Source organism: Halichoerus grypus, chromosome 4, assembly GCF_964656455.1.
Source record: "Halichoerus grypus chromosome 4, mHalGry1.hap1.1, whole genome shotgun sequence".
Classification (NCBI taxonomy): Eukaryota; Metazoa; Chordata; class Mammalia; order Carnivora; family Phocidae; genus Halichoerus; species Halichoerus grypus.
This window is the reverse complement of record NC_135715.1, coordinates 150622368-150648658: the sequence shown is the minus strand read 5'-3', so window position 1 is coordinate 150648658 and position 26291 is coordinate 150622368. Positions and strand designations below refer to the sequence as shown.

Here is a 26291-nt window from a genome sequence, read left to right as displayed (position 1 = left end):
TTGCAAATTTTTTTCCTATTCCGTGGGTTGTCTGCAACTAGAATTCTTAGTCCAAAATGATATGAACACTTTTGAAAAACATCTTGGGTTATGTAATTTGCCCAAGGTCACTAAACTATTAGCATGCTAGGGACAGGACAGGACCGACTACATAATTTGTAGACCTGTCTATAGCAAAAAGAAAATGTGGGACACCTTGTTAAAAAATTGTTAAAAGTAGAACAGGGCCCTTGTAAGCATGGGGCCCTGTGAGTCGCAGGTTCCATGCACATGAAGCTACGGGAACAGGGAAGATTTGAATCTTGGGCTGTTTAACAGGAAAGCTCATGCTTTCCAATAAACCATGCTGGGTTGAATGATCCGTTCATTTTTTGGGCACGCTGAATGAGACATGATGGCAATGTCAGATGCTGATGTCAGATATTGATGTTCCAGAGCTGGTTAAAAACTGAATTATAGGTCAGTAGTTCCTTCTCTGATGCCTGTTTGTCTTCTGTTTAGTGGGCATTTGGTAATTATATTTGACCTAAGTTAGAAAAGTAATTTTTCATCAAAGTCTTGATAGTATCTTCTTAAATGTTAACTTGCTAAGACTAATTCCTTTTACTTCCCTCCCTCTGAAATTCTTCACTGAATTCCTTTTTTCTGACAAATGTGTCAATACTTTAGTGGTGATGGAATGTTTGCTGCTGGACATCTGGGTGTATCTGGATACAGAGAAACATTCTTCTGAATCGACTCCTCATGGATAAGATAAATCTTGATTTAAGAGTAAGCTACGTTTGGAATATAATTATGCTTTCACTGATAACAGTAACTTTCAGTTTTGTTGGTAAAGATTTATTTATTTATTTGAGAGAGGGGGAGGGGCAGAGGGAGAATCTCAAGCGGACTCCCTACTGAGAGGGGAGCCCAAGATAAGGCTCGATCGACCATCCTGATCCCAGCCAAAACCAAGAGTCTGATGCTTAATCTACTGAGCCACGCAGGAAACCCCCTAGAGAACAATTTCTTTTCTCCTCTTCAGCCGGCTTCGGCTCCCTACCGCTCCATCAGCCCTGCCCCACCTCGCCCTCCGCCTTCGCCTCAGCCCCGCCCCCCAGCCAAGCCCCAGCCCATCCTCTCCACTCGCCCTCAATCCATTTCCTCCCGCAGCGGTTCTCGCCCCGCCCCTCAGCGTCGCGCCGCTGAAAAACATCCCGTCTAGGGCCTCTCTGGCCGCCTGGAGGACTTGTCATCAGTGTCCGGCGGCGCTGGGAGGAGCAGGGCGGCTGTGGGTGGGTCTGACGTGAGGCTACACGAGATTCTCCTGCGCGCCGCTTTCTACTACTTTCGGCTCGCGGGTGTCTTTGCCATGGGGCTGCAGCAGATGTGGAGGCTCGTGTGGAGGTGAGTGAGCGAGCTGTCTAGCGCAGGCTCCTGGGCTGCCCTCGCCGAGGTTGCAGAGGGTCGTGCGCCGGTGGGGACGGTCTGGCCTCGAAGTTTCTAGTGACGCTTGGAGACGCCCCTCTTAGAGCTGAGCCCGGCCCCTCTCTGTGTCTCGCTCTGTGTTTAGCACCTTTGCAGCATCCCCTTCGTTTTCTGCCCCTCTGGCTCTTATTTAGCCTTGACCCCCCCCCCCCCACTACTTTATGTACTTTTGAGCCCCATTTCCTTTCTTCAAAGCTGAGTATAGTTTGGGGGACAGGCAGGGTTTCAACGTGGAGGAATTTTTGTTGTTGTTGTTAAAGATTTTTTATTTATTTGAGAGAAAGAGAGCACAAGAGGGGGGAGGGTCAGAGGGAGAAGCCGACTCCCCGCTGAACGGGCAGCCCGATTCGGGGCTCGATCCAGGGACTCCAGGATCATGACCTGAGCCGAAGGCAGTTGCTTAACCAACTGAGCCACCCAGGCGCCCTCAACATGGAGGAATTTTGTGGCATGTTTTGTGCAGCTAACAAATGCTCCTACTTTGGCAGTTGTTGCACCTGCGCTCGTGGTGTGACTTTATTGTTCAGTTCTGTCGGATGGCTCCAGCCTTAGTCCAGGTGTGTGGAACTTTCAGGCTAGTGTTGTGGACACATAACGTGGCTTGGTGGAGTATGTGTGCAAACATCGTGTTTAACTTTTGAAAGTGCTGCTGAATGCTGCTTGAGCTCTGCAAAGGACATCTGGTAGTAATGAGTTTAGGAAGTTAGGCTGCGTTAGTCTTGAGGCCTACTGCCTGCCCATGTGTATTCAGGTGGCAGCTGTGACCACTTGAAGGGAGAACCATGTTATTTACTCCATAACTTCAGTTGCTGAGTTCTTTAGCCTTTAAGTTTGTCTTGGGGGAAAAGGATGGAAATGTTTCTTTGGTTTAAGAAGAATAGTCATTTCTCTAGAGATAAGCTCTGGTTGTTTAACATTGTATCCACAGACCTGGGTCTCAGTCAATGAAGAAAAATGGAAGAGTTGCTTTCCTTCATTTTTTTAATACCTCGAAATTAGCTGTCCCTGTGTCTCTGAACAGCTCAGGGAGAGACGGCAAATACTAAGAAAATCAGCACATGTCATTACTGCTGCTGCTTTTTGAAGTTGTGAGCAAATACCAAGTTATTTGAGAAACAAATTGGGAAGACCTGCTAACAAAATTAACTGACTTGGGAAAAAATGTGTCATCCCCAGAATTCAGGCTGGCTTTATTCCACCCCTCATCTCATGGTGCAGACTGATTAGGCGAGTCCTGGACCAGTTTAGGGGTTTGATGAGGGATGCCTTTTCCAGGGCTTTGGAGTGGGTATTGCCCTAGCAAAGGAGAGACCTGAGGCCAGTGTCACCTAGTCTACAATAGCCTAACCCACAAGTGTATTAAGGAATAGGGTGCCACAGAGTGTTTTGGGGAGGAAATAAGGCCTCTGTGCTGTGGTTGACACTGTTGGGCAGTTCCTCTTGAACTCTGGTCTCCCTTGGCTCTCTGGCACTGTCTTTCCCATGTACCTCTCCACTAATTCTTGTCTTGTCATGGTGCCAGTACAGACCCTGGGCATTTTGGGGGGGAGTTCCCAAATAAAGTACCTCTCTGAAGAGAACTCTCAAATTTGTATGTCTAACCTTGATTTATCATAAATGCTAGTGCAAGTCACAACCACCTGAATGTCTCGTTTGCACCTCGAGTGTTAATTTGCACATAAGTGTAACCCATACTCATCTGCACTTTCAACTTCTTGGAACTATTATTCTTCTAGATTTTTAAAGTTATCTAAGTTCTTCCGTACTCCCAATCCTTATCTCTTCGTGCTGATTCGAATTTGAACAATCCTCTCAAATTTTTCAGTTGTTCATTTTGCAGAAACTTGATGGTGGACTTCTTCCCAATTTGAATAGCTTCTGCATGCGACTGCCAGGTTAATCTTGTTAAAGTTCACTTCAGGGCCTGCCATTCTTCTGCTAAGAAGTTCTTAGAGGTGTCTTCCTACTTATGGAATTAAATAAAAATTTCCCAGCCTGATTTCAAAGATTTGGCCCTAATTTACTTAATGAATTCTATAATACTTAGTGTTATATTCTAGCTTCTGGGAGTTCTAGGCCCTTTTGTTACCTTGTAGCCAACCTGGACTACTCGCTCTTCTTTCTTATTAAGGCCCTTGAAGTCCCAAAAGAAAGACAAGAAACAAATATTTAAACAAAAGTAATACTTAGTTACAAACTCTGATAAGTGTCTTAAAGGAAAAGGACAAGTAGGAGAGATTTAGAAATGAAAGAGAGGGGTCGGGAGGCTCTTCAAAGAGGTTGATCTTATAAGTTGTTAATAGTACTCCTTGCTTTCTCCATCTGCTCTATAGTGGGCTGAACTACACTGTTTTGGTTCTTCTTGAGCTGCCTCTTTTTCTTCTACACAGTTGTCTCCGAAGGCTCAATATTTGATTTCTCTGTTATATTTTTTCTGTGTTAGGAGTCACAGCCCCAAATGCAGAGGCTAAGAAGGAAGCATCTGGTAATGCTGGCTAGACAACAGCAGTGGGGACTGGTAGGAAACTTGTGAGCTAGAGAAGGGGGGCTCTGTGTAAAGGAGCCAGTTTCTCAGCCCCAGGCAGGCGTTGTTGCCATTATAGAATGTAGACCCAAGGTTTCTATGACTACTAATTTTTCTGGGAAACTGAATTTTTTGGTGAAGTCTTTTGATTTTAAATGTCTGGTTTTAAAACACTGCTGACCAGACAAAACACATTAGTAGACCCAGGCAGCATTCAGGCCACTAATTTTCAGCTGCAGCTTTTTCATTCCTCAAGGACAGCTGAGACTTTCTTATGCCTCAGTGATTATCTGTGCATGTAACTGTGACATAGCTTCAGTTCTGACTTTTCTTTCAAACTCCAGTCTCTCTACTTGCTGTTGAATGTTTCCACTTATGTCAATACAGGCTCAAGAAACTGAAAATGGACTTTATATTTCATTCTACAAACCAGCTAGTTTCCTGGCCAGCTTTTTCAGTACCTATAGTGTCTTAGCTACCCTAGCTTGAACTCTTAGAATTGTTATTAACAAAGTTCTTTTCCTTTTCATTGAGTTTTAACTTCATAATATCTCCTAAAAATCATTCCTTTGTTTCTGCAGCTGCTGTTCATCAGTTCATGCCTGAATTGCTTGGCCTTGGGTTTGATTTTTCTGTTCTGTTCACCTTCTATCTTGCCTACTTCTGCTGTAATCTTCATTAAGCACCATTTTCATTATTTCGTCTTAAACAGTTCCATGAAAAGTTGTTTAATTTTGTAAACTCGTGTGTGATTTATTGGAGAATTGCAGAAATCTCCTAAATGATAATGTTCTCATCCTTCCAAGACAGTTGTTTTTAACTTCAGCATGTATCAGACTCACCTGGAGGGTTTGTTAAACACAGATTTTTGGGCTCACCCCACAGTTTCTAATTCAGTACGTCTGGGGTGGGGCCAACAATTTGCATTTCTGACATGTGCCCCTGGGATGCTGGTGGTGCTGGTCCAGGAGCCACACTTTGAGAACAGCTGCCCCCAAGCAGATAAGTTGACCCTCACCTGAAGGAAGTAAGTCTAAGAAAGTGATTTAGTAAATTAGCAGTAGGTGGAAGGTGCATGTCCTCTTCCCCTCCACCAGATGGCAGTCCTGGAGCCAACAGGAAGGAAAGGGAAGACCTTCAATTCAGAATTATTTGGGGACTCTGAATACTCAAATACATTTTTGAGATGTAAAAGTTAACAGCAGATTTTAAATAACAGTTGAGTAGAAATTGGAACAAATAAAGTTAATATGATTATAGAGAGTCTGGTAAGGAACTTAGTTGTACTTAGGTTTTTCTGTTTTTTAGCAATTGGTCCAGAGCTTTGGGATCTTTAAAATGCTGTGCACGGTGCTGTGCACTTGCATTTGGTAGGTTTACATGAACTTTCTTTGAATGAGCTAAAATTCTATCTCACGAATGAAAGTAGGACTTGAAGCCAGGTCCGTATGTCTCTATGCCATAGGTGGTGCTTGAGCTGTTGGAAAAGACTTGCCAGTCTGGTAGCACTGTCTTTAACCTTGAACTGGCGTTTGGGTACTGGTCTCATTAGGGAATTCTGGGTTATTCTGGATCTAAAGAAATTAGTGCTTAAATTTTTCATTCTTAATTCAATTTTATTTTTGGAAGTTTTTAAGTTCAAAAAAATTTTTAAAAAATGGTGCTTCAGGATAAATATAGCTCAGATTTTAAAAGTCTATATGAAATCCCTATTTAGAAAATACCCCAAATAAGCTAGTATCTGTCACTTCAGTTTAATTTTTATAAAATATTGATTTTAATGACAGCTTGTTTGTGCTTTGGAATCATTTGGGGGAGCTTCAAACAAAATACTTATGCCTGTGTCCCACCTCCAGAGTTTGGGTTAACTGGTCTTGGGTGTGACCTGGGCTTTGGAATGTTTATTAGAGTTTCCAGGTGATTCTAATGTGCAGACAAGTTATGGAATTACTGGGCTAGAATAAGAATATTTTACTTGTGGTAAGACAAATTCAAAATATGCTAGTCTAGAAATGTGAAGTGTGGCTGATTTAAACAAATCAGCGATTTCCCTTTTTTGGGGGGGTAGTAGTAATCAATTTAAATGAAATATAAGAGGAAAGTAAGACTCCTGGAAAGATGTATTATAAATATTTTTATAAATTCAATCACTTAAAATGTAGCTACAATGGTGACAATGGGCATATTACTTTTTTTTCATGGCTCAGCTAAACAGTTGTCCCTCAACTCTCAAAGTATCCTTGAAAAATTAGTAAATTGGTGATTTATGAGTTCCCTTTGATAGTATATGTATCTATACATGTGCACGGTCCTTAATCAGCCTGCTGCTGCTACAGATTCCACCTTTGACTTGACTTCATACATCTCAACTTTCACTTGTTTAGCATGCATCCCAGTATATCTTAATAACACTATTTTATATGCATCTCTCTTCACTATACTTTGAGTTGCTTGAAGGCAAGAGCAATATCTTTTGGGGGACTTTTTAAAAAGGCCTGAATCGTAGGGGCACCTGGGTGGCTTAGTTAAGCGTCTGCCTTTGGCTCAGGTCATTATCCCAGGGTCCTGGGATCAAGCCCTGCAATGGGCTCCCTGCTCAGTGGGGAGCCTGCTTCTCCCTCTCTTACTCCCTCTGCTTGTGCTCACGCTCTTTCTCTCTGTCAAATAAAATCTTAAAAAAAAGCCCGGAGCATAAAAATACAATTTGATGAATTTTCACAAACCGAACGTATCCATTTCACTGGCACCTGGATCAAGAAAAAAATGATAGTACCAGCATCTCAGAGGCCCTCCTCATGCCCCTTCTAGTCACTGCCCACCCTCATGCTGCTTTTACTTATTTAATTGTAATGTACATGAAGTACTGAAATGTACTATTCTGAAGTCTGTAGCTCAGTTAACTTTTGCATATGTATACAGTCCTGTAACCATCATCTGGATAGAGATAATTTCTGCCACTCCAGATTTCCTCCTGCCCGCCCCCCCAACTTCCCCCATCCTCCACCATTTTGACTTCTATTATTACCGATCACTTTTGCCAAACTGTGTCTTAAGCTTTGTATGCCTAGCCTAACAAAACTTAGAAGTGTGTTATGTTTATTTTATAGCTTGCTTTCTTTTTGTAATTTCTATCATGACTACTTTCCATATCATAAGTATTATTTATATATTTTTAAATAAATATTTTTATTGGCTTTGTATTGGTTTTGTATAGATGACCGTTTATAAAATATTACTAGAGGCGACTGGACCAAGTTGCTGCCTGCACCCTTTGCCTCCCCCATCCCCAACCCCACCAAGGTCAATAAAAAGGAACTCAACTTCAACGACAGTGGAGCCCATGAGACCTCAGAAAAATAACAGCAAGGAGCAGTTGAATACATTAATGAAGTACAGAAGGCAGTAGACTTGAACAAGCCAATGAGATTTTGCAAGTAGAATAGACACTGCTGACCACTTTTTTCAGAAGAGGTTGGAATTGATTGTCCAAATCCTACATTTTTGGGTTAACATTTGTCACTCATCCACAAGTGTCTGCACTGCATTATTTGACAAGAGTTGAAGTGACAGAATTTGAAGGTATTAAATCAGGTTACAGAATAGATCTTTATTTTGATGGAAAACCTTACTTTGAAAATAAAGTTCTTTCCAAAGAATTTCATCCAAGTGAGAGTGGTGATCCATCTTCAAAGTCCACTGAAATCAAATGGAAATCTAGAAAGCACCTGACAAAATGTTCAAGTTAAATGCAGAATAAAGCCAGCAGGAAGAGAGAGCATGAGAGACCCAGAGAGCTCTTTCTCTGGTTTACTGATGATTCTGATGGAGGTGCAGATGAGTTCAGGAGAGGTCATCAAAGATGATACTTGGCCAAATCCATTATAGTGCTACTTGGTTCTTGACATGATGATGAAGGAGATGAACATGATGATGAGTGGGAGGAAGGAGAGGAGGATGAAGGAGAAAGGAATAATGGAACTCTAATGGATTCTAACCTTTTTAAATTTTCTCCAGGCCCCTGGAGCAAGTTACAGTCTTCCCAACTCCCCCACCTCTTGTGTTCGGTTGCTCTGTTTTTTTTGAGGTCCCTTCTCCTACCTTGGTTTTCAATTTATTTTTTGGGGAAATACCTTGAACAGAATACAGTGGGAAAAGAATCTCTACCCTTTTTTGTTCCAAATTCATTTTTTTTGTAATACCTTTTAGAAGAGGCTAGAACAAAAGGAAATATGGTATTTATACATTGAGACATGACTACCAACATTACTGTGTTCATTGTATTCTACATTTATTTCAGGTTTAATTCATTCAAAAGAACTGATATCATACTGCAACATTTGGTAAGTTTGGATTTTGTTTTGTTGGCATTGTTAGATTATGATGTGCAAGGTAAAATGTCATTGTTAGGGAAGTAGAGGAATACTGGCAGATTTTGTTGCCCTTCATGCACCATGGTTCCCAATTTTATAGGTCAAGACTTGACACATAACTAGGAGATGGTATAAGGTTATGAATAAGAGTGTGGACCTTCAAGTCAGAATGCTTGGGTTTAAATAATGGGTCCACTACTTAATCTTGGGTAGATTACCTCATCTCTCTCAGCTTCCTTTTAGACATGATAAGATGGGGATAATAGTATCTATCTTAGAATGCTTGTGAATAATACATATTTCATTTAAAAATCTAGCACCAGTGCTTGGCATGTAATCATTTTATACTTCCTAGCTACTATTGTACTTATAATATTCTTCCAAAGCTTAGATGCCTTTAGTACCCTTTCAGAGCTTAGATGTTTTTAGTTTACCATTTTGAGAGGAAGAAATAATTTTTATTCATTTTTGTATCTCTGTGCTATGGACTGAATCTTTGTATCACCCCAGAATTCATATGTTGAAATCTAATTCCCAATGTGATGGTATTTGGAGGTGGGGGCCTTTAGGAGATGATTAGGTCAGGAGGGTGCTGTTCTGATGAAAGGGATCAGTGACCCCATATATAAGAGAGACTCCAGAGAGCTTTCTCACCTGTTTTGCCTTGTGAGGGAGGACACAGTGAGAAGACAGCCTTCTGTGAACCAGGAAGAGGGACTTCATGAGGCACTGAATTAGCAGGTGCCCTGGACTTCCCAGCCTCTAGAATTGTGAAAAGTGTTGTATAAGCCACCCAGTCTGTGATATTTTTCTTATAGCAGCCTAGATGGACTAAAATACTCTTGTGAGGCCTGACAGGTACCTTGCACATAAAAATAAGTTACTCTGATTTGCGCTTACTGTACGCCAGGTGCTCTTCCAAGTACTTGGTATGTATTAGCTCGGTTGATTCTCATTATGGTCCTATAGAGTAGATGCTACAGATCTTTTTTCTACAGTTCTGAAATCTCAAACTCAAAAGTTTGTGGTTAGTTTGTGATAAATGCATTTTGTGACAAAAATCTGACTTGAACGTACTTGAAGCTCTTTTTTCTTCATCCTAACAAGTGCATATGTTCATAGTTTGATGCAGAAGTGTTAAAGCGTTTTATTGTAGTGTGCTGACTAGATTCCACTGGGGATTTTTTTTTTAATAGTATTAATATGTATTGTGTTACCTTTCCAAAATCTAGAAAATTTTCTGGATTTCAAACCACATCTTGACCCAAGGGTTTTTGGTAAGGGATTATGGCCTTACCCCTATTTAATGGGTCAGAAGTTGAGGGTCAGCGAGGCTATGAAATATGCCTCAATGTCATGCAGCTGGTAAATAGGACGTGGGATTTGAATCCAGTCCGGCTCCATAGACTTTCCTGCCGTGCTGTATAGCCTGAGGCAGAGTGGGTGTTAAGTAGCTATTGCAGAATGTGTCTCAAGCCTAAGTGCAGATGAGCAAATGAAGACTGCAATCACCCTTCCTACCCTTAATTATTTTAGTACATTCACATGGGATCTGAGGAGTTTCCTGGAGAAAGAACATGAAACAATGTTGCCGATTCATGTTTACACATATGTCCACAGGTAGAATAGAAAGATAAGACAGAATCCAGTTCACCTGGACTATGGTTACCTAAGGCATCAACTATATTGAGGGAAGGAAGGTAAGCTGAACTTTCATCAGGGTCTGAGGGCTGAATCGTCTTGTTCCCAGTGTTGGCTTTTAGATGCACTTGAGATAGGCTGTTTCCCAAGCAGTCCTTCTGTGACCCTGATGTCTGCGTCTCTATGACTCTAAAATCTGTTTTCTGTTGTATAATATGCTTATTCTAGGTGGCAAGAATGGTGACACAGGAGAATGGCGGTTACATTCAGGGCTTGCTGAGTATCCATTATAAGGAGTGCTATGCAATGGTGGGCCTGGAGAGTTGACCCAGGATTGGATGTGGAGAGACTTGAAGCCCGTGCCAAATAACTTGGATGTTTTTGAAGTTGATAGCGAGTCGTAGACCATTTTTGAATGACAGGGACAAGATTAAAATTGTGTTATAGCAAAATTTCTCTGATGGCAATGTGAAGGATAGACCATTGGCAGAGGTTCTGGAAATCTGCCAGGAAGGAAAATTGTAATAATCCTGCATGGCTACAATATAGGACTAGAATGGAATGGATAGATAAGAGAGTCATTTTAGAAATAGATTCTCTGGTACTTGGTAACTGCCTCAAATTGTTGGCAGAGAGGGGAGGAGAACAAGTAGGAATCAGATAGCACCAACATTTTGAGTTTGATTGAGAAAATGGTGATGCCGTAACCTTTTATAGGGAACAGAGGACGAGAGACAGATTTGTTGGGGAGAAATTTGTTGGTAAATTGGTTTTTACCAAATTGAGCATGGGGCACATGTAGTTACTCCTGTAATTCTAGTAGGCAGTTGGAAATAGGGGCCTGGGCTTCTGGAGAAGTAAAGATAGAGATGAAGGTTTGAGCCAGCAGCTTAGAGGTAATAATTGAAGATACAAAGTAGAAGGTATCACAAAAGTTGAAAGAATAGAGCACAGCTCTCTAAAGTATTGCCATGTGGAGGAATTTACTGACCCAGTTTGAAGTCAGGAAGGATTGAGTGAAGCTTGAGTAATCAGCATTTATTAAATGTTGTTTGACACTAAGAATCTTGTGCTTTGGTGTCCTATTTGGGTTACAGTGATTTAAATTTAATGGCATTCAACATTAGCTGGAAATTCATGTAAATCTTAGGAGTGGGAAGGATATGTGATTGGATAAAGAGGAAAGTCACAGGTCAAAAGAAATCATGTTCTGCTTAAGGTAGGATTTTTTGGGGGTCTGTCTTTGGGTTGCAACCTTGTTTGATGGCAGCGGATGTTACAGATAACGAAAGGTGTATACTTAAGATTGGGATTTGGGTATCGACAATGTGCAGCTTGCTTTAGGCTTATGTTATAGCAGGACTGCATCACTAGAATGATGGATTGTTCATTCAGCTTATTAAACATTTTTGGGATACCTGCTGTGTACCAGGTATTGGATTTTCCTCAAAGGAAAGGTTCATTTCTCACAATGTTTATGAAGGCTCTAAAGTGTTTTCCAAAATGCAGCCTGCTAAATACAAATCCCAAGAGGTAAATATTCCATGAAAAAAAAAAAGTTTAATCAAATAAGAAAACTGCTCATTGTATTTTAAAAGTTTACGTTTAATATTTGCATGTTAAATACAAAAAAAATGTCTTACAGGAAAGAAACTTATTTACGTTGGTTTAAGTTTTTTCCCCAAGCTGATTTGACCATGAGTCATTTTATCCTTCTACATAGCAGCGGTAATCATCCTTTTTCACACTTTGGGAAATGTTGCTACTATGGATTTTGCCAGAATAGTTCCATGTTCTAGCAGAGTAGTTACTCTAAAGTTGTGTGTGTTTTAGGGATTTTATTTTGGCAGACTTCATGTATTCAGTTCAGCAGAGCTGTGTGTTGATGGTGTTCATTCATTTTAGCAAGTTTCCTTCATTTCTCTTTTGAATAGATGTAAATAATGGGTCACTCAGGCCTTAGAGGAGTGGAAAAAGTTCTGTGGAGTGGGTTAAAGTGGGTGAGATGATATCATTTGAAGAAGATAATTGGGAGAATCAGTTTAGGGGCTATAATGGTTAGAGCATTAGTTCTAGAATGAGATAAACCTAGGTTTGAATCTTGGTCCTGCCCCAAAGCTGTGTGATTCCAGGCAAGTGATCTAACTTCTGTGGGCCTCAATTTCCTTATCTGTGGAAGGGAGTTCCTGGTATATAACTCATTAGGGGGGTTTTGAGGATTAAGTGAAGAGTTTAGTCAAGTGATTAGCATAATGTCCATGGAAAACTTAAATAGCAAGTTGAAAATAAGGAACAGCTTTTGCTGATTGCCTAAGAAAATATTTGAAAATAAAAGTAAATGTGAACCTGTTGTCTTTTCTGGATGAACAATAAAGATTTAAGGAAGTTCTAATTCCCACCTTAAATTGCTTTTCCTCCTTTAAAATAGCTCTGGCAAGAAGCATTTCTTCTTTCCCTTCTCCGTTCCCCTTTATCCCTTCTGTCTCCCCCTTCTCCCTGCCCCCCAACTTTGGGTTATACGAGAATTTCATTTCTGACTCTAGTCTCTGTAATCTTCCCTAATATGATAAATTTTTCTCCATAGGAACCTTTTCTAGGTTTTAGTTAAAAATCTGCGATATTTTTGGAAAAGGGATTTAATTTTTTTCTGCAGAATTAACATAAATTATGCTAATACTGGAAAGTTCATTTTTTTTTCTTCTATCCTTTTGTTTGAATGATTTTGATTAATGCATTAATAGTTGTTTTCAGGTTTTGAGAAGGCCATGAATTTTTTCAGGTAGGAAAAAAAATCCTTTTATTTGTTCATTTACATCATTCCAGTGGCATTACCAGGAGATTCTGGAATGTTCTTTGCTCAAAGTCTGACCCTCTGTAAATGTCCTGCAAAAACACTTGGAGATCCATGCTTAAAAATATTCCTGCATCATTGTAATAGTAAAAATTGAAAATTACTCAATGTTTATCAGTAGGGGGACTGATTAAATTGATACGTAAGAATGCACAGCTGTAAAAAATAGGTAGCATGCATGTGCAATCAGCAAAATCCTGGGAAATTTTATAGGTTAAGTGGCCTGTTGTTTTCAACAAATTGTAAGGAAAAGAGAGGGGTGAAGGGAGAACTTGTAGATTAAAAGACTTGAAAAACAGGGATTCTTGGGTGGCTCAGTTGGTTAAGTGTCTGACTCTTGATTTTTGTCTCAGGGCACGATCTCAGGGTTATTGAGCTCAAGCCCTGCATTTGGCTCAATGCTGGGCATGGAGCCTGCTTAAGATTCTCTCTCTCCCTCTCCCCCTCACCCATTTCCCTCTCTTAAAAAAAAAAAAGAAAAGTTGAAAAATATATCCGTTAAAAAAACAGATGGTATGTTTTTGCATGTACACTTTGTGTTTACTGTAAAAACCAGGATAGTTATATTTTTATAGAGAGGGAGAGGGCTGTGGCTGGGATGGGGCAGGTGGAGGGCCAAGGGCTTTTGGGGCTGGCTGGACAACATTGGGTTTGGGATTTGATTTTTTTACCCCAATTACAAACTAATAGTTAGCCTTTCACTATTTTATGGATGCTGGCAGAAGATGTAAAACTCTTGAGTTAGAGACCAAGGATTTTGTTATTAGTGGCACATGGGGCAGCGTTGAGCATCATGTTTGTATTGGTTTTCCCTTGCTCCCCACATTCCACCGGGGGTGACAACATGGAAGGCCCAGATGAATGCTTGCATATGCAGCGGATTGCATTACAGGACAGCAATATTGAATATGGGGAACCTGCTGGTTTGTAGCAGTCTGTAAGCAAGCCTGCTCTCCTGTCCCAGAGGGAGACATCATCTTTTCTTTAAAGTTGCGGCAAATACAACCCTGAAAATGACCCAGGCAAAGAGAGAGGTCAGGCCCTTGGGTTCATGACATATATAGCATTAAAGTACAAGGAAACCTCAGGGCCCATGGCAGATAGCTTCTTCTAACAGCCAAGTTAGAAATAGGGTCATTGCAGACATAAATAGTAAAATGAGGTCATACTGGAGTAGGGATTACTGGACTAATCCAATATGACCATTGTCCTTATATAAAGGGAAAATTTGGAGATTGGTATACTGGGAGAATGCCATGTGAAGAGTGGAATTAGGCTGCTACAAGTCCAGGAACTATCAGAAGCTAGGAGACCAGCCTGGAACAGATCCTTCCCCTAACCATCTTTAGAGGAAATATGGTCCTGCTGATGCCTTGATCTCAGACTTGTAGTCTCCAGACTGTGAGACAGTAACTCTGTTGTTGAAGTCACTTAGTTTGTGGTACTTTGTTACAACAGCTCTAGCAAATGAATACAATTCCCATGGTATGTTTGTCAAAATTAAGAACACTGTTATATTATTATTAACTTTAAACTTTATTTGGATTTCACCAATTTTTCCCTTAATTTTCTGTTCCAGGATCCAATCCAGAATACCATATTGAATTTCTTTGTCATGTCTCCTTAGTCTTTTCTGGTCTGTGACAGTTTCTGAGTCTTACTTTTTATGACCTTGAATGTTTGGGGGGGGGGGGTAGTATTAGCCAGCTAGCCTATAGAATATCCTCTAATCTGGGCTGTGTCTGGTGTTTTTGTTTTGTTTTTAATAATTAGACTGCAGTTAAAAGTTTTTTTGGAGAGCATATCACAAAGGAAAAGCCCCTGTCTCATCACAGTGTAACAGACAGTATCTGTGGGTTTTGATGAATGTATCTGGGATGCATGACAGTCACATAACATAGCTGGTGATGCTGACCTTTATCACTTGGTTAAAGATGTGTTTGTTGGGTTTCTCCTCACTAAAGTTATTTTCCCCTTTTCACATTTTGTTCTTTGGAAGCAAGTTCAGCCCACACTCAGAGGGTGAGAGGAGTAAGCTCTGCCTACTGGAAGGGGGATTTCTACATATATTATTTAGAAATCTTCTGTAAAGAAGATCATTCTCCATTTATTCAGTTATTTATATCAGAGTGGACTCATTGATATTTTATTCTTTGGGTTATACCCTAGTATCACATTATGTTGTTACTCAGATTCTTCTAGCTTTGGCCATTAGGAATTCCTTCATTTTGGCTCTTGTGTCCTTTTGATACGATCCTATCCTTTTAATATATATGTTTTTAACACCTCCTTCCTTTTTGGTGCTAGAAGGTGTGCTCTGGGCTCCTCATGTTTTTCTTATCTGGAGTCAGCCATTTCTCCAAGGAGCCCTGGTTGTCTTTATTGGAGAAAAGCATTTAGAAATCAAGATCTGAGCTCTGGGAGTGCTCTTTGATACTGGGGGAGAGAGCTAGGATTATGTATGCACAGCAGAATATATAAACACTGTATACTAACCCATGTATCTATCCATATCTATGGTTGTTTCCCTATTCTGCGTATATATAGATGAGCTAAGCATGAGTTCATGCTGATGACATCCCCAGTCCCACAGGGCAGAGTTCATTATAGCTTCCCTTCTTCCCTTCTTGCCTATCTGTAACTTGCCTCTTACTTGTTTCACCTCAGTGTACATGCAAGGCAGTTTCAGAATTGTTAACCACCCCCCATGAAAAAACGAATCTACCAACTAGAGCACAGTATTGATGGCAGTTCCTTTTGTGTTCAGATGACTGTTTTCCAAAGTCACTTAGGCCAGCTCCCCTGCAGCTACCACCACGATTGCTCAGTGAGGTCATGTCATACATGTGTAATTCAATTAGATTTGTCACAGTCTGCGTTCCGTGTTGGAATCCCCAACATCTTAGCTGTCTTCAGTGTATATAGGCTATACAAAAGAAAAAGGTTTACCTTTTGTGACGTACATGTCTGTGGGTTTTGACAGATGCATAAATCATGCCTCCACCACCCCAAGACCATATAAGCAGTTCCATCACCCTAAAACTTCCCCTGTGCTTCCCCGTAGTCAGCTTCTCCTACCCCCAACCACTGACCTGTGTTATCCCTCTATAGTTTTGTCCTTTATAGAATGTCTTATGAATGGAATCATACAATATATAGATTTTGGGGTTTGGATCCTTTCACTTGACAAAATGTATTTAAGATTCATCTATGTTGTGTGAATTGATAACTTGGTCCTTTTTATCACTGAATGGTATTCCATTTTGGGATAAATTGTCCATTTCTGTGTTGAGGAGCATTTTGGTTGCTTTCAGTTTTTATCAATTATGAGTGAAGCTGCTAAACATTTTTGTACAGGTTTTTGTGTGAACATAAATTTTTAATTCACTTGGGTAAATACGTATGGTGCAACAGCTGGGTTTTATGGTAAAATTTATAAAAATTTGCCAAATTTTCTCCCAAAGTGGTCGTATGATTTTACATTTTCACCAACAAAGAATGAACGTGTCTGTTGTTCTCTATCTTTGGCAGCATGTTATTGCCTGTTTTGGGATTTTAACCATTTTAATGTGTGTAGTGGTATCTCATTGTGGTTTTATTTTGCATTTTGCTAATGATCCTATAATTTTTGAGCATTTCCTGTGTTTGTCATCCTTCTATGTTTGGTGAAGATCCTCAGATTTTTTTTGCCCATTTTAATATTGGGTTGTTTTTCCTACTGGGGCGTGTGTTTTTTTGTTTTGTTTTGTTTTTCAAGAGAGCGGGGGGGGGGGGGGAAGAGTGTGTGAGTCAGTGGTGGGGAGGGACAGAGGGAGAGGAAGAGAGAGAATCTTAAGCAGGCTCCGTGCCCTGCATGGATCCTCACACGGAGCTCAGTCTCCTGACCCTGAGATCACGACTTAGCCAAAATCAAGAGTCGGACGCCTAACTGACTGAGCCACCCAGGTGCCCCCTTTTTACAAAGTTTTAAGAGTTGTTTATATATTCTGGATGCAAGTCCTTTATGAGATACGTGAAAGGCAAGTATTTTCTTCCAATTTCTGGCTTGTCTTTTATTCTCTTAATAGTATCTTTTGCAGAATGGAAGTTTTTAATGTTGATGAAATTCAGTTTATCAGTGTTTTCCTTTTATGGATCATGCTTTTGTTGTTGTATTCCATTAAGCCTTAATGTTTGGAAGGCACTGTGAACCAGAGTTTCAGGGATGTGGCCCTCACAAGTGTTCCTGTCTCTCCTCCAGAGATAGGCTGCTTTTTTCCTCCTTTTCCTTTGCTCCCTGTTTCTTTTCCCCAGTTGTGGTTGGTAAACACTGAAGTCATTGGCAATGTTTTTAAGGTGCTTCTCCCTTGAGATTAAGGCTTTTATTTTGTAGGCTTCCATATCCTTCCCCCACTTAGTGAGGCTCCACCAGAACCCTGGGCTACAGGCTTTGAAGTCCTTCCTCACTCCCCTGTAAATTTAGCCTTTTGTATGGAAGATGAGGGGAAAAGATTTAGCTGTACCTGTTGTTTCTCTACCCCATCCAACACCACACAGAGGTGCCTTCTCCAGTCTTCCCTGGGAGAGCCTGGTTGGGTTCCAGGAGGAAAAGCCAGCCAGAGTGGAAATCCCTGCATGACTGTAACCCCTAGGAGCTTCATACTATTACATTTGCCCACACTTGGCCTCTAGCAAGTCATCAAAAATTCTAATTAATCTTCCTGAAAGCTTTTGCCTTCTCCCTGAAGGCACCTGTCACTCTCCAGATTTTATTGCAGCCATTTGCCCTGTCACCTCAGTTCTCTGATTGAGCTTACCAGAAACCATTACTTTGCAGTCTGTTCAGCTTTTTTCTTGTTACAAGGTCAGGATGAGCATCTTTTCAGCTCTCAACATCTCTGAGCTATCTTTTCAGCTCTTAACATTGCTGAGCTGAAACCAAATAATAAAGTTTTAAAGGATTGCCTCTGGCATTGCGTGATAATTTATATAAACTGTTCAGTGAAAATGATCCTGAAACATTTTTTTTTTTCTTTTTGGGCAGGGGGCTGGTAAATCTGACTTGGTTCAAACAGAAATTTAATTAGTATGGAGAGAAAGTTTATTAATACTTGTATTTAACATGTTTATATGATATGAAAACTTTCATCTGTATTTTAAGATTTAGAATGATGTGGGTATCTAAAGTGCAGCTTTTATAGTGTATCATCTGTCTTTTCATATGAGTAAGGGTTAATCCAGGAAATAGAACCACTGTGGGTATTGAAGGAAAGCAGTTGCCTCTTCCTTTGAACACAGCTAGGTATCAAATCATTCCAAACACCCAGGAAGTCCATCTGAAGACTGAAAGAACAAACTGCACAACCAGAGGGAAAAGAGAGGCCACGTAGTGGAAGATAGGAGGTGTGGAGACCTGATTTGGGGGAGAAAAGAATCATGGGTGCTTTGGAGGCGAGGGGGCCCTGATTAGGGAGAGAGGAAAGAGACTGAGTGCGAGTGCAAGTGTGCACACAGGGCACAGGGCATTGCACAAGAAGAGCACTTCCCCAAAACAGAGGGGCTGAAAATCGCAAGTTTTTTTACAAGCAGCAGAGCTCAAAGTCTGAAGTTGTAGAAGTTCGTGCCATCACTGGGGTGGAGCCTGGGGGGTATAGAGGTGCTACGTGGAGAAGGAGGGCAGAGGCGCAGGAGAGGACAGCGTGGTCTGAGGATCCCCTGGGTTGCACTGGGAGACAGTTCCCCTTCTTAGGGTGTATTTGGGAGACATGGCACTGCCTCTCCAGGGACAAACGAGCAGTAGGCGCCATTGAGCTGCCCTGTTCATTAGCATAGGAGTAGAGACAGCTGCTGAGGGCAGCTAACCTGGAGGTCGGCTTTTTGCTGCATTTAACCATAAACTCCAAGCCCCTGTGCATTCATGCAACTGTTCTTCTGGGACAAACTGGCACCAGCCACAGCCCAGTGAGAACCTCACCCAGAGGATCAGCGCACATTGGCGCCATGCTGTGTCCCTAAAACGTGGAGTTTTGAAACCCAGCCAGCATGCTTGAGATAAAACGGAGCACTGGGCCACCGGGTGGGCAGACAGCTTGGACAAAGACAGGGTGAAGGCAGGGATCTGAGGGAAGCCTGGGACAAATGAGGGGAGACTGTTCAGCAGACACTCACAAAAGAGAAAACAGAGGCAGGCATGAGCTCCCTTCTCTGGGGACAAGAGAGCTGGCTGATGTCATTTTTACCCCCCACCCATCAGCACAGACGGGCTTCAGTGAGCAGCACAGTGCCCACAGTGGAGGCTTGAGCCGCATACACCAAGCCTCGCCTCCCTGCGCTGTGCTTTTTTCACTAGGGCAAGTGTGCCTGAGAGAGCAGCAGTGAGCCCCTCACCCAAAAGACCCCCCCCCCTCCCCGCTGCCTCTCACCTGCCAGTCTATTGACCATAGAGTGCTGCAAAGCTTCAGCTCTAGGGGAAATAGGATCTAGCTGCTTTTAAGAAGCAGACCAAAACACATCGAGTTAAAACTTGCCACACAGTGGACTAAGTCCAAATATTCCCCACTGTAGGCAAGGAGAAACTCTGCAGAGGACTGACCTGAAGAAAAGAGCAGTGAAAACACAACAGCAGAGTGCACACAGCATATACCAGAAACCCTTTCTGAAGTGTCAGGCCCTGGGCAGTATATGACCTCTTCTTAATAAAGCCATTACTCTCAGGAGCAGGAAGCGTAACAGGCTTTCCTAACACATACACAGTTACCTAGACAAAATGCCAAGATGGAGGAATTCATCCCAAAAGAAAGAACAAGAAGAGGTCATGGCCAGGGATCTAATAACAGATAAAAGTAATATGCCTGAACCAGAATTTAAAACAACAATCATAAGGATACTAACTGGGTTTGAGAAAACCATAGAAGACTCCAGGGAGTCTCTTACTAAAGAGATAAAAGACCTAAAAACTAGTCAGGCCAATATAAAAAATGCTATAGCCAAGGTGCAAAACTGGATGTAATGACCACAGGATAGAAGAAGCAGAGGAATGAATAAGTGATATAGAAGATAAAATTATGGGAAATAATGAAGCTAAGGGGTGTCTGGGTGGCTCATTTGGTTAAGTGGCTGCCTTTGGCTCAGGTCATGATCTCGGTCCTGGGATCGAGTCCTGTGTTGGGCTCCCTGCTCTGTGGAGAGTCTGCTCCCTCTCCCTCTGCCCTTCCTCTTGCTCGTGTGCACACGTGTTTGTGTGCTCTCTCAAATCTTTAAAAAAAAAAAATGAAGCTTAAGGAAAGAAAAATATTGGATCATGAATGTAGACTTAGGAAACTCAGCGACTCAATAAAGCTTAATAACATTCGTATCATAGGAGTCCCAGAAGAAGAAGAAGAGGGGAAAAAGAGAAGGTTTATTTGAGCAAATTATAGCTGAAAACTTCCCTAATCTGGGGAAGGAAACATATCCAAATCCAGGAGGTACAGAGAACCATCAAAATCAACAAAAGCAGGCCAACACCAAGACATATCGTAGCAAATTTGCAAAATACAGAGATAAGGAAAGAATCCTGAAAACAGCAAGGGAAAAGAAATCCTTAACCTACAGGGGAAGATAGATAATGTGAGCAGCAGATCCCTCCACAGAAATTTGTCAGGCTAGAGGGGAGTAGCATGATATATTCATTGTGCTGAATGGGAAAAATATGCAGCCAAGAATACTTTATTCATCAGGGCTGTCATTCAGAATAGAAGGAGAGGTAGAGTTTCCCAGAAAACAAAAACTAAAAGCATTTGTGACCGCTAAACCAGCCCTGCAAGAAATATTAGAGGGGACTCTCTGAGTGGGAAAGAAAGACCAAAAGCAACAAAGACTAGAAAGGAACAGAGAAAATCTCCAGAAACACCAACTTCACAGGTAATACAATGGCACTAAATTCACATCTATCAATAATCACTCTGAATATAACTGGACTAAATGTTCCAATCAGACATAGGGTATCAGAATGGATAAAAAAATAAGACCCATCTATATGCTGCATACAAGAGACTCATTTTAGACCTAAAGACACCTGCAGATTGAAAGTGAGGGGATGGAAAACCATCTGTCCTGCTAATGGACATCAAAAGAAAGCCAGAGTAGTCATACTTATATCAGACAAACTAGATTTTAAACCAAAGACTATAACAAGAGATGAAGAGCACTGTATCATAATAAAAGGGTGTATCCAACAAGAAGATCTAACGATTGTAAATATTTATGCACCCAACCTGGGAGCAGCCAAATATATAAATCAATTAATTATAAGCATAAGGAAACTCATTGATAATAATGCAATAATAGGGGACTTTAACACCCCACTTACAGCAATGGGTAGATCATCTAAGCAGAAAATCAGCAAGGAAGCAATGGCTTTGGATGACACACTGGACCAGTTGTACCTTACAGATATATTCAGAACATTTCATCCTGAAACAGCAGAATACACATGCTTTTTGCATGCACATGGAACATTCCCTAGAATAGATCACATACTGGGTCACAAATCAGGCCTCAACAAGTTCAAAAAGTGAGATCATATCATGCATACTTTCCAATCACAACACTATGAAACTTGAAGACAACCACAAGAAAAAATTTGGAAGGACCACAAGTACATGAAGGTTAAAGAACATCCTACTAAATAATGAATGGGTTAACCAGAAAATTAAAGAAGAAATAAAAAAAATACATGGAAACAAATGAAAATGAAAACATGATGGTCCAAAATCTTTGGGATGCAGCAAAAGTGATCATAAGAGAGAAGTATATAGCAATACAGGCCCACCTCAAGAAGCAAGAAAAGTCTCAAAGGGGAGCAGAATATACCACCCTTAAAATCTGTCACTTTGGCATGTGAATTATTTTGAGTTGAAGGCAATCAAGATCCAGCAGACTCAGGAAACACTTTTTCCCTCCCTCTCAACTGCCTGAAAGAAATTAGAAAGGAGGATTGTACCAGGAGGATAGCAGGGATACACATAGTATAACTTTTTTATATTTGAGACTTATCTGCATGGCAGAGCAAATATTAAACAAATATTAAACTAAACATTTGCTCTTTTTACCTCCTGGTGAATTGCTTTCCTACCCCTTTGAAGCCTCAGACCCTGTTTCTTTCCTTAGCTCAGGATGGTTTATGAGCCTCAGTTGCTTGGCTGCCTTTGGGTCTCACATCTTTGTGGGGCCCCCTTAAGAAATGAAAATTTTCTACTGTTAATCTGTCTTTATTACAGGGGGGCTCTTAGCTAAGAACCTGGAAGGGTAGAGGGAAAATTATTTTTTCTCCCCTACAGTTTTATGGAATAAAAGGTAATGGGAATAAGATCTTCCACAATACTGACAGAAGGTATGAAAGGGTCTAGAGGAGGAGTTGGAGGGTCAGACCACAAGTGGGTCAGTAGGAACTTGGAAAAAAATCTGAGAAGCCAGGCACTTCCAACTGGTAGAGTCGGACTGGGAAAGAGAAGGTGATAGTGAAGTCTGGGGAAGGCTTTGTCTGCTTGTGGACTTGGTATCCCTTTTGGTCTGGTTTCTTTTGTGATTTTTGTGTATAGTTTTCTTTTACCACTTTCTTTTTTTTTTTTTGGTACCAATAAGGTAAGAAAACAAGTTATATAGCTTAGTACTTTTTTTTTTAACAGATTAAAAAATAGACTTATTGTTATTTCTAAAAGTCAGAACTTAGAGGATGAATAAACACAACAACAGATGTATAAGAACATAAGTAGAAACACTGTTTTACAACAGTGTGTACTGAAACACATTTATGTACTGGAAACTATGAAAAATAGCTCTCTTTAAATGATTTAACATTTGCTCTTCCTTATATACAGTTGAATTTCCAGTGGGAGAACAAAGATGCTCGTGGCTCTCTGGGCCTTCCTTCATGAAAACCCTTCCTTAAAACCTCTGGAGTGCTCCATGAAGCCAGTGTATGGTTTAGCAGGAAATAGGGGCTGCTGTCAGTGCACACGTATATGCATGTTGTCCTGTCTTCCCAACTCCCCCACGCATGTGGGATCATTACAGGGGTTCAGGGGACCCTATAGTCAAACAAGGAAGTCCTCTGGAATAAAGCCTATTAATGAAATTCCCTTCTGGAAATGGCTTGGTACCTTTTAAATCTAATTTATTACTCCTATTTTTTAAAAAAAATATTTAAAATATTGGTTTGAATAGGTAGTAAATATATGTGGTACAAAATTCAAAAAGTTCAAAGGGGCCATACAGCAAAAAGTCTTCCCACCCCTCTCTCATATGTCTGATTTTCATTTCTGGAGGCAACCATTTTAGCAGTGTCTTATGTATCTATCTAGAGATACATTCTATATGTAAATATGTATGTGTCCATGAACAGAGTGAGTGGGTAGCATTGTAAACACACTGTCTTGATTATTCATAGTCCAAGTAGTTCTAGGACTAGGTTCTATTATAAATCAGTTGACTCCATTCATTCAAAAATTAAAAGATTTAATTACTATGTGTATACTTTGTATATACAGTGTATATACTTTTGGTATGTATATTTTGCTTATCTACAGAATCTAAATAATTTTAGAAATCTTTGTTGGAAGTACCTAGTAATCCATTTGATGAGTTACCATTGTGTGAAAGATTTGCATCGATGTACAGGCATATATCATATTATTGTGTTTTGCAGATACTGTGTTTTTTACAAATTGAAGGTTTGTGGCAGCCCTGCATCAGTAGAGCAAATCTATTGATGCTATTTTTCCAACAGCATTTGCTCACTCTGTGTCTCTGTGTCACATTTTGGTAGTTCTCACAGTATTTCACATTTTTTCACTATTGTTTTGGTGAACAATGATCAGTGATCTTTGATGTTACTGTTGTAATTGTTTTGGAGGCACCATGAACCGTGCCCGTATAAGATAGTGAACTTAATCGATAAATGTGTCTGTTCTGACTGCTCCATTGATCTCCTGTTCTTTCATCTCCCCCTCCGTAGGCCTTCCTATTCCCTGAGATACAACAGCATTGAAATTAGGTCAATTAATAATCCCACTGTGGCCTCCAAGTGAAAGGAAGAGTCACATGCCTCACACTTTAAATCAAAAGCTAGACACGATTAAGCTTAGTGAGGAAGGCATGGCAAAAGCCAAGATAGGTCAAAAGCTGGGCCTCTTGCACCAGTTAGTCAAGTTGTGAATGCAAAGGAAAAGTTCTTGAAGGAAATTAAAAGTGCTACTCCAGTGAACACATGAGTAAGAAAGTGAAATAGTCTTTCGCTGATACGGAGAAAGTTTTAGTTGGGATAGATCAAACCAGCTACAATATTTTTTTAATCCAAGCCTAATCCAGAATAAGGCCCTCTCTTCAATTCTATGAAGGCTGAGAGAAGTGAGGAACCTGCAGAAGAAAAGTTTGAAGCTAGCAGAAGTTAGTAACATGAGGTTTAAAGAAAGGAGCCATCTCCATAATGTAGAAATGCAAGGTGAAGCAGCAAATGCTGATGTCTAAGATGCAGCTAGTTATCCAGAAGGTCTAGCTAAGATAATGAAGGTGACTACACTAAACAAGATCTTCAGTATAGTTGAAACAGGCTTCTATTGGAAGAAGATGCCATCTAGGCTTGCATAGCTAGAGAGGAGAAGTCAGTGGCTGGCTTCAGAGCTTCAAAGGACAGGCTGACTTTCTTGATAGGGGTTAATGCAGCTACTGACTTTAAGTTAAAGCCAATGCTCATTGACCATTCTGAAAATCCTAGGGCCCTTAAGAATTATGCTAGATCTGCTTTGCTTTAAAAATGGAACAACAAAGCCTGGATGACAGCGTATCTGTTTACAACATGATTTACTGAAAATTTTAAGCCTATTGTTGAAGCCTACTGCTCAGAAAGGAAGATGCCTTTCAAAGTACTGCTAGTTGACAATGCACCTGGTCAGCCAAGAGCTCTCGTGGAGCTTGCTCACACAGCATCTGTTCTGCAGCCCTGGATCAAGGAGCAATTTTGATTTTCAGTCTTATTATTTAAGAAATGTATCTCATAAGGCTATAGCTGCTATAGAGAGTGATTTCTTTGATGGATCTAGGCAAAGTAAATTGAAAACCTTCTGGAGAGGATTCATCATTCTAGATGCCATTAAGAACATTCATGATTCATGGGAAGAGGTCAAAATATCAGCCTTCACAGGAGTTTGGAAGAAGTTGATTCCAATCCTCATGGATGACTGAGGGGTTCAAGACTTTAGTGGAGGAAATAACTGCAGAAATGGTGGAAATAGCAAGAGAACTGAAATTAGAAGTAGACCTGAAGATGTGACTGAATTTCTGGCAACTTCATGATAATTTCATTTAATGAATGAGAAGTTGCTTCTTAGGGATGAACAAGGAAAGGGGTTTCTTGAGATGGAATCTACTTATGAAGATGCTGTGAAAATTGTTGGAATGACAACAAAGGATCTAGACTGTTACATAAACCTAGTAGATAAAGGAGCAGCAGGGTTTGAGAGGATTTTGGAAGTTCTACTGTGGGTGCAATGCTATCAGACAGCATTGCATGCTACAGAGAAGTTGTGAAAGGAAGAGTCAACCAATACAGCAAACTTGACTGTTGTCTTATTTTAAGAAATTACCACAGCCACCCCAACCTTCAGTACCTTCCACCCTGATCAGTCAGCAAACACCAACATTGAGGCAAGACTCTCCACCAGCGAAAAGAATCTGACTCACTTAAAGTGCAGATGATGGTTAGCATTTATTAGCAATAAATTACTTTTTTTCTTTTCAGAATGTCAGCTTTATTCAGTCATAAAGCAAGGTTAACATAATTATCAAGCAGGTTCTGACTTCCAAAATTGATGATATTTTACTGCGTATTTAACTTGGCTGCTTCTTCAATGTGGCCTCTTCTCTCCTTTTAGTTGTGGAGTTTGTTCTGTCAGTCTTCAGGTTGATTTCTGGGGTATTTAGAATGATTTGGTTATTATCTAGTTGTGTTTGTGGGACAAGATGAGCCTAGGGATCCTCCTACTCCATCATCTTCCTCTCAATAAGTTACTTTTTAATTAATATATGTACATTGTTTTTTCAGACATAATGCTATTCCATACTTAATAGACTACAGTATAGCATAAAAGTAACTATGTGCATTGGGAAAACAAAACAAAAATCATTTGACTTTATTGCAACATTTCCTTTATTGTGGTTGTCTGGAACTGAACCCACAGTATCTCTGAGGTGTACCTGTATGTGGTTTGATGTTGGCTTGTGACAAAACCTTAATGCATTTTATCCTAAAGTTTTTCTTTTTTTACACAGAGAATGTCTAAGCACACGGAGGCAGCAGAAGTACTATTGGAAAGAAAAGGTTGTGCAGGAGTGATAACACTAAACAGACCAAAGTTCCTAAATGCACTGAATGTTAGTATGATTCGGCACATTTATCCACAGCTGAAGGTTTGTAATT

The 26291-nt window shown here is 40.5% G+C and overlaps 1 protein-coding gene and 1 pseudogene across 20 annotated transcripts in view; both read left to right on the top strand.

The window, feature by feature from the left end:
• Positions 1-26291, top strand: part of HIBCH (3-hydroxyisobutyryl-CoA hydrolase) — a 256064-nt gene that overhangs the window by 31819 nt on the left and 197954 nt on the right. For 16 of the 20 annotated variants that reach the window (XR_013447267.1, XR_013447266.1, XR_013447264.1 and 13 more), the window contains exons 2-3: positions 8292-8334; positions 26144-26281. Coding sequence is in view for 1 of the 20 variants with exons in the window: in XM_078071110.1 (XP_077927236.1) it covers positions 8292-8334; positions 26144-26281 (181 nt within the window). In the remaining 19 variants the exon portion in view is untranslated. Of the gene's footprint in view, positions 1-1207; positions 1390-8291; positions 8335-26143; positions 26282-26291 lie in introns of those variants that run through there. The other 4 variants (XR_013447278.1, XR_013447275.1, XR_013447279.1 and 1 more) reach the window with 3 other exon arrangements.
• Positions 7232-8241, top strand: LOC118524992 (protein SET-like; annotated as a pseudogene).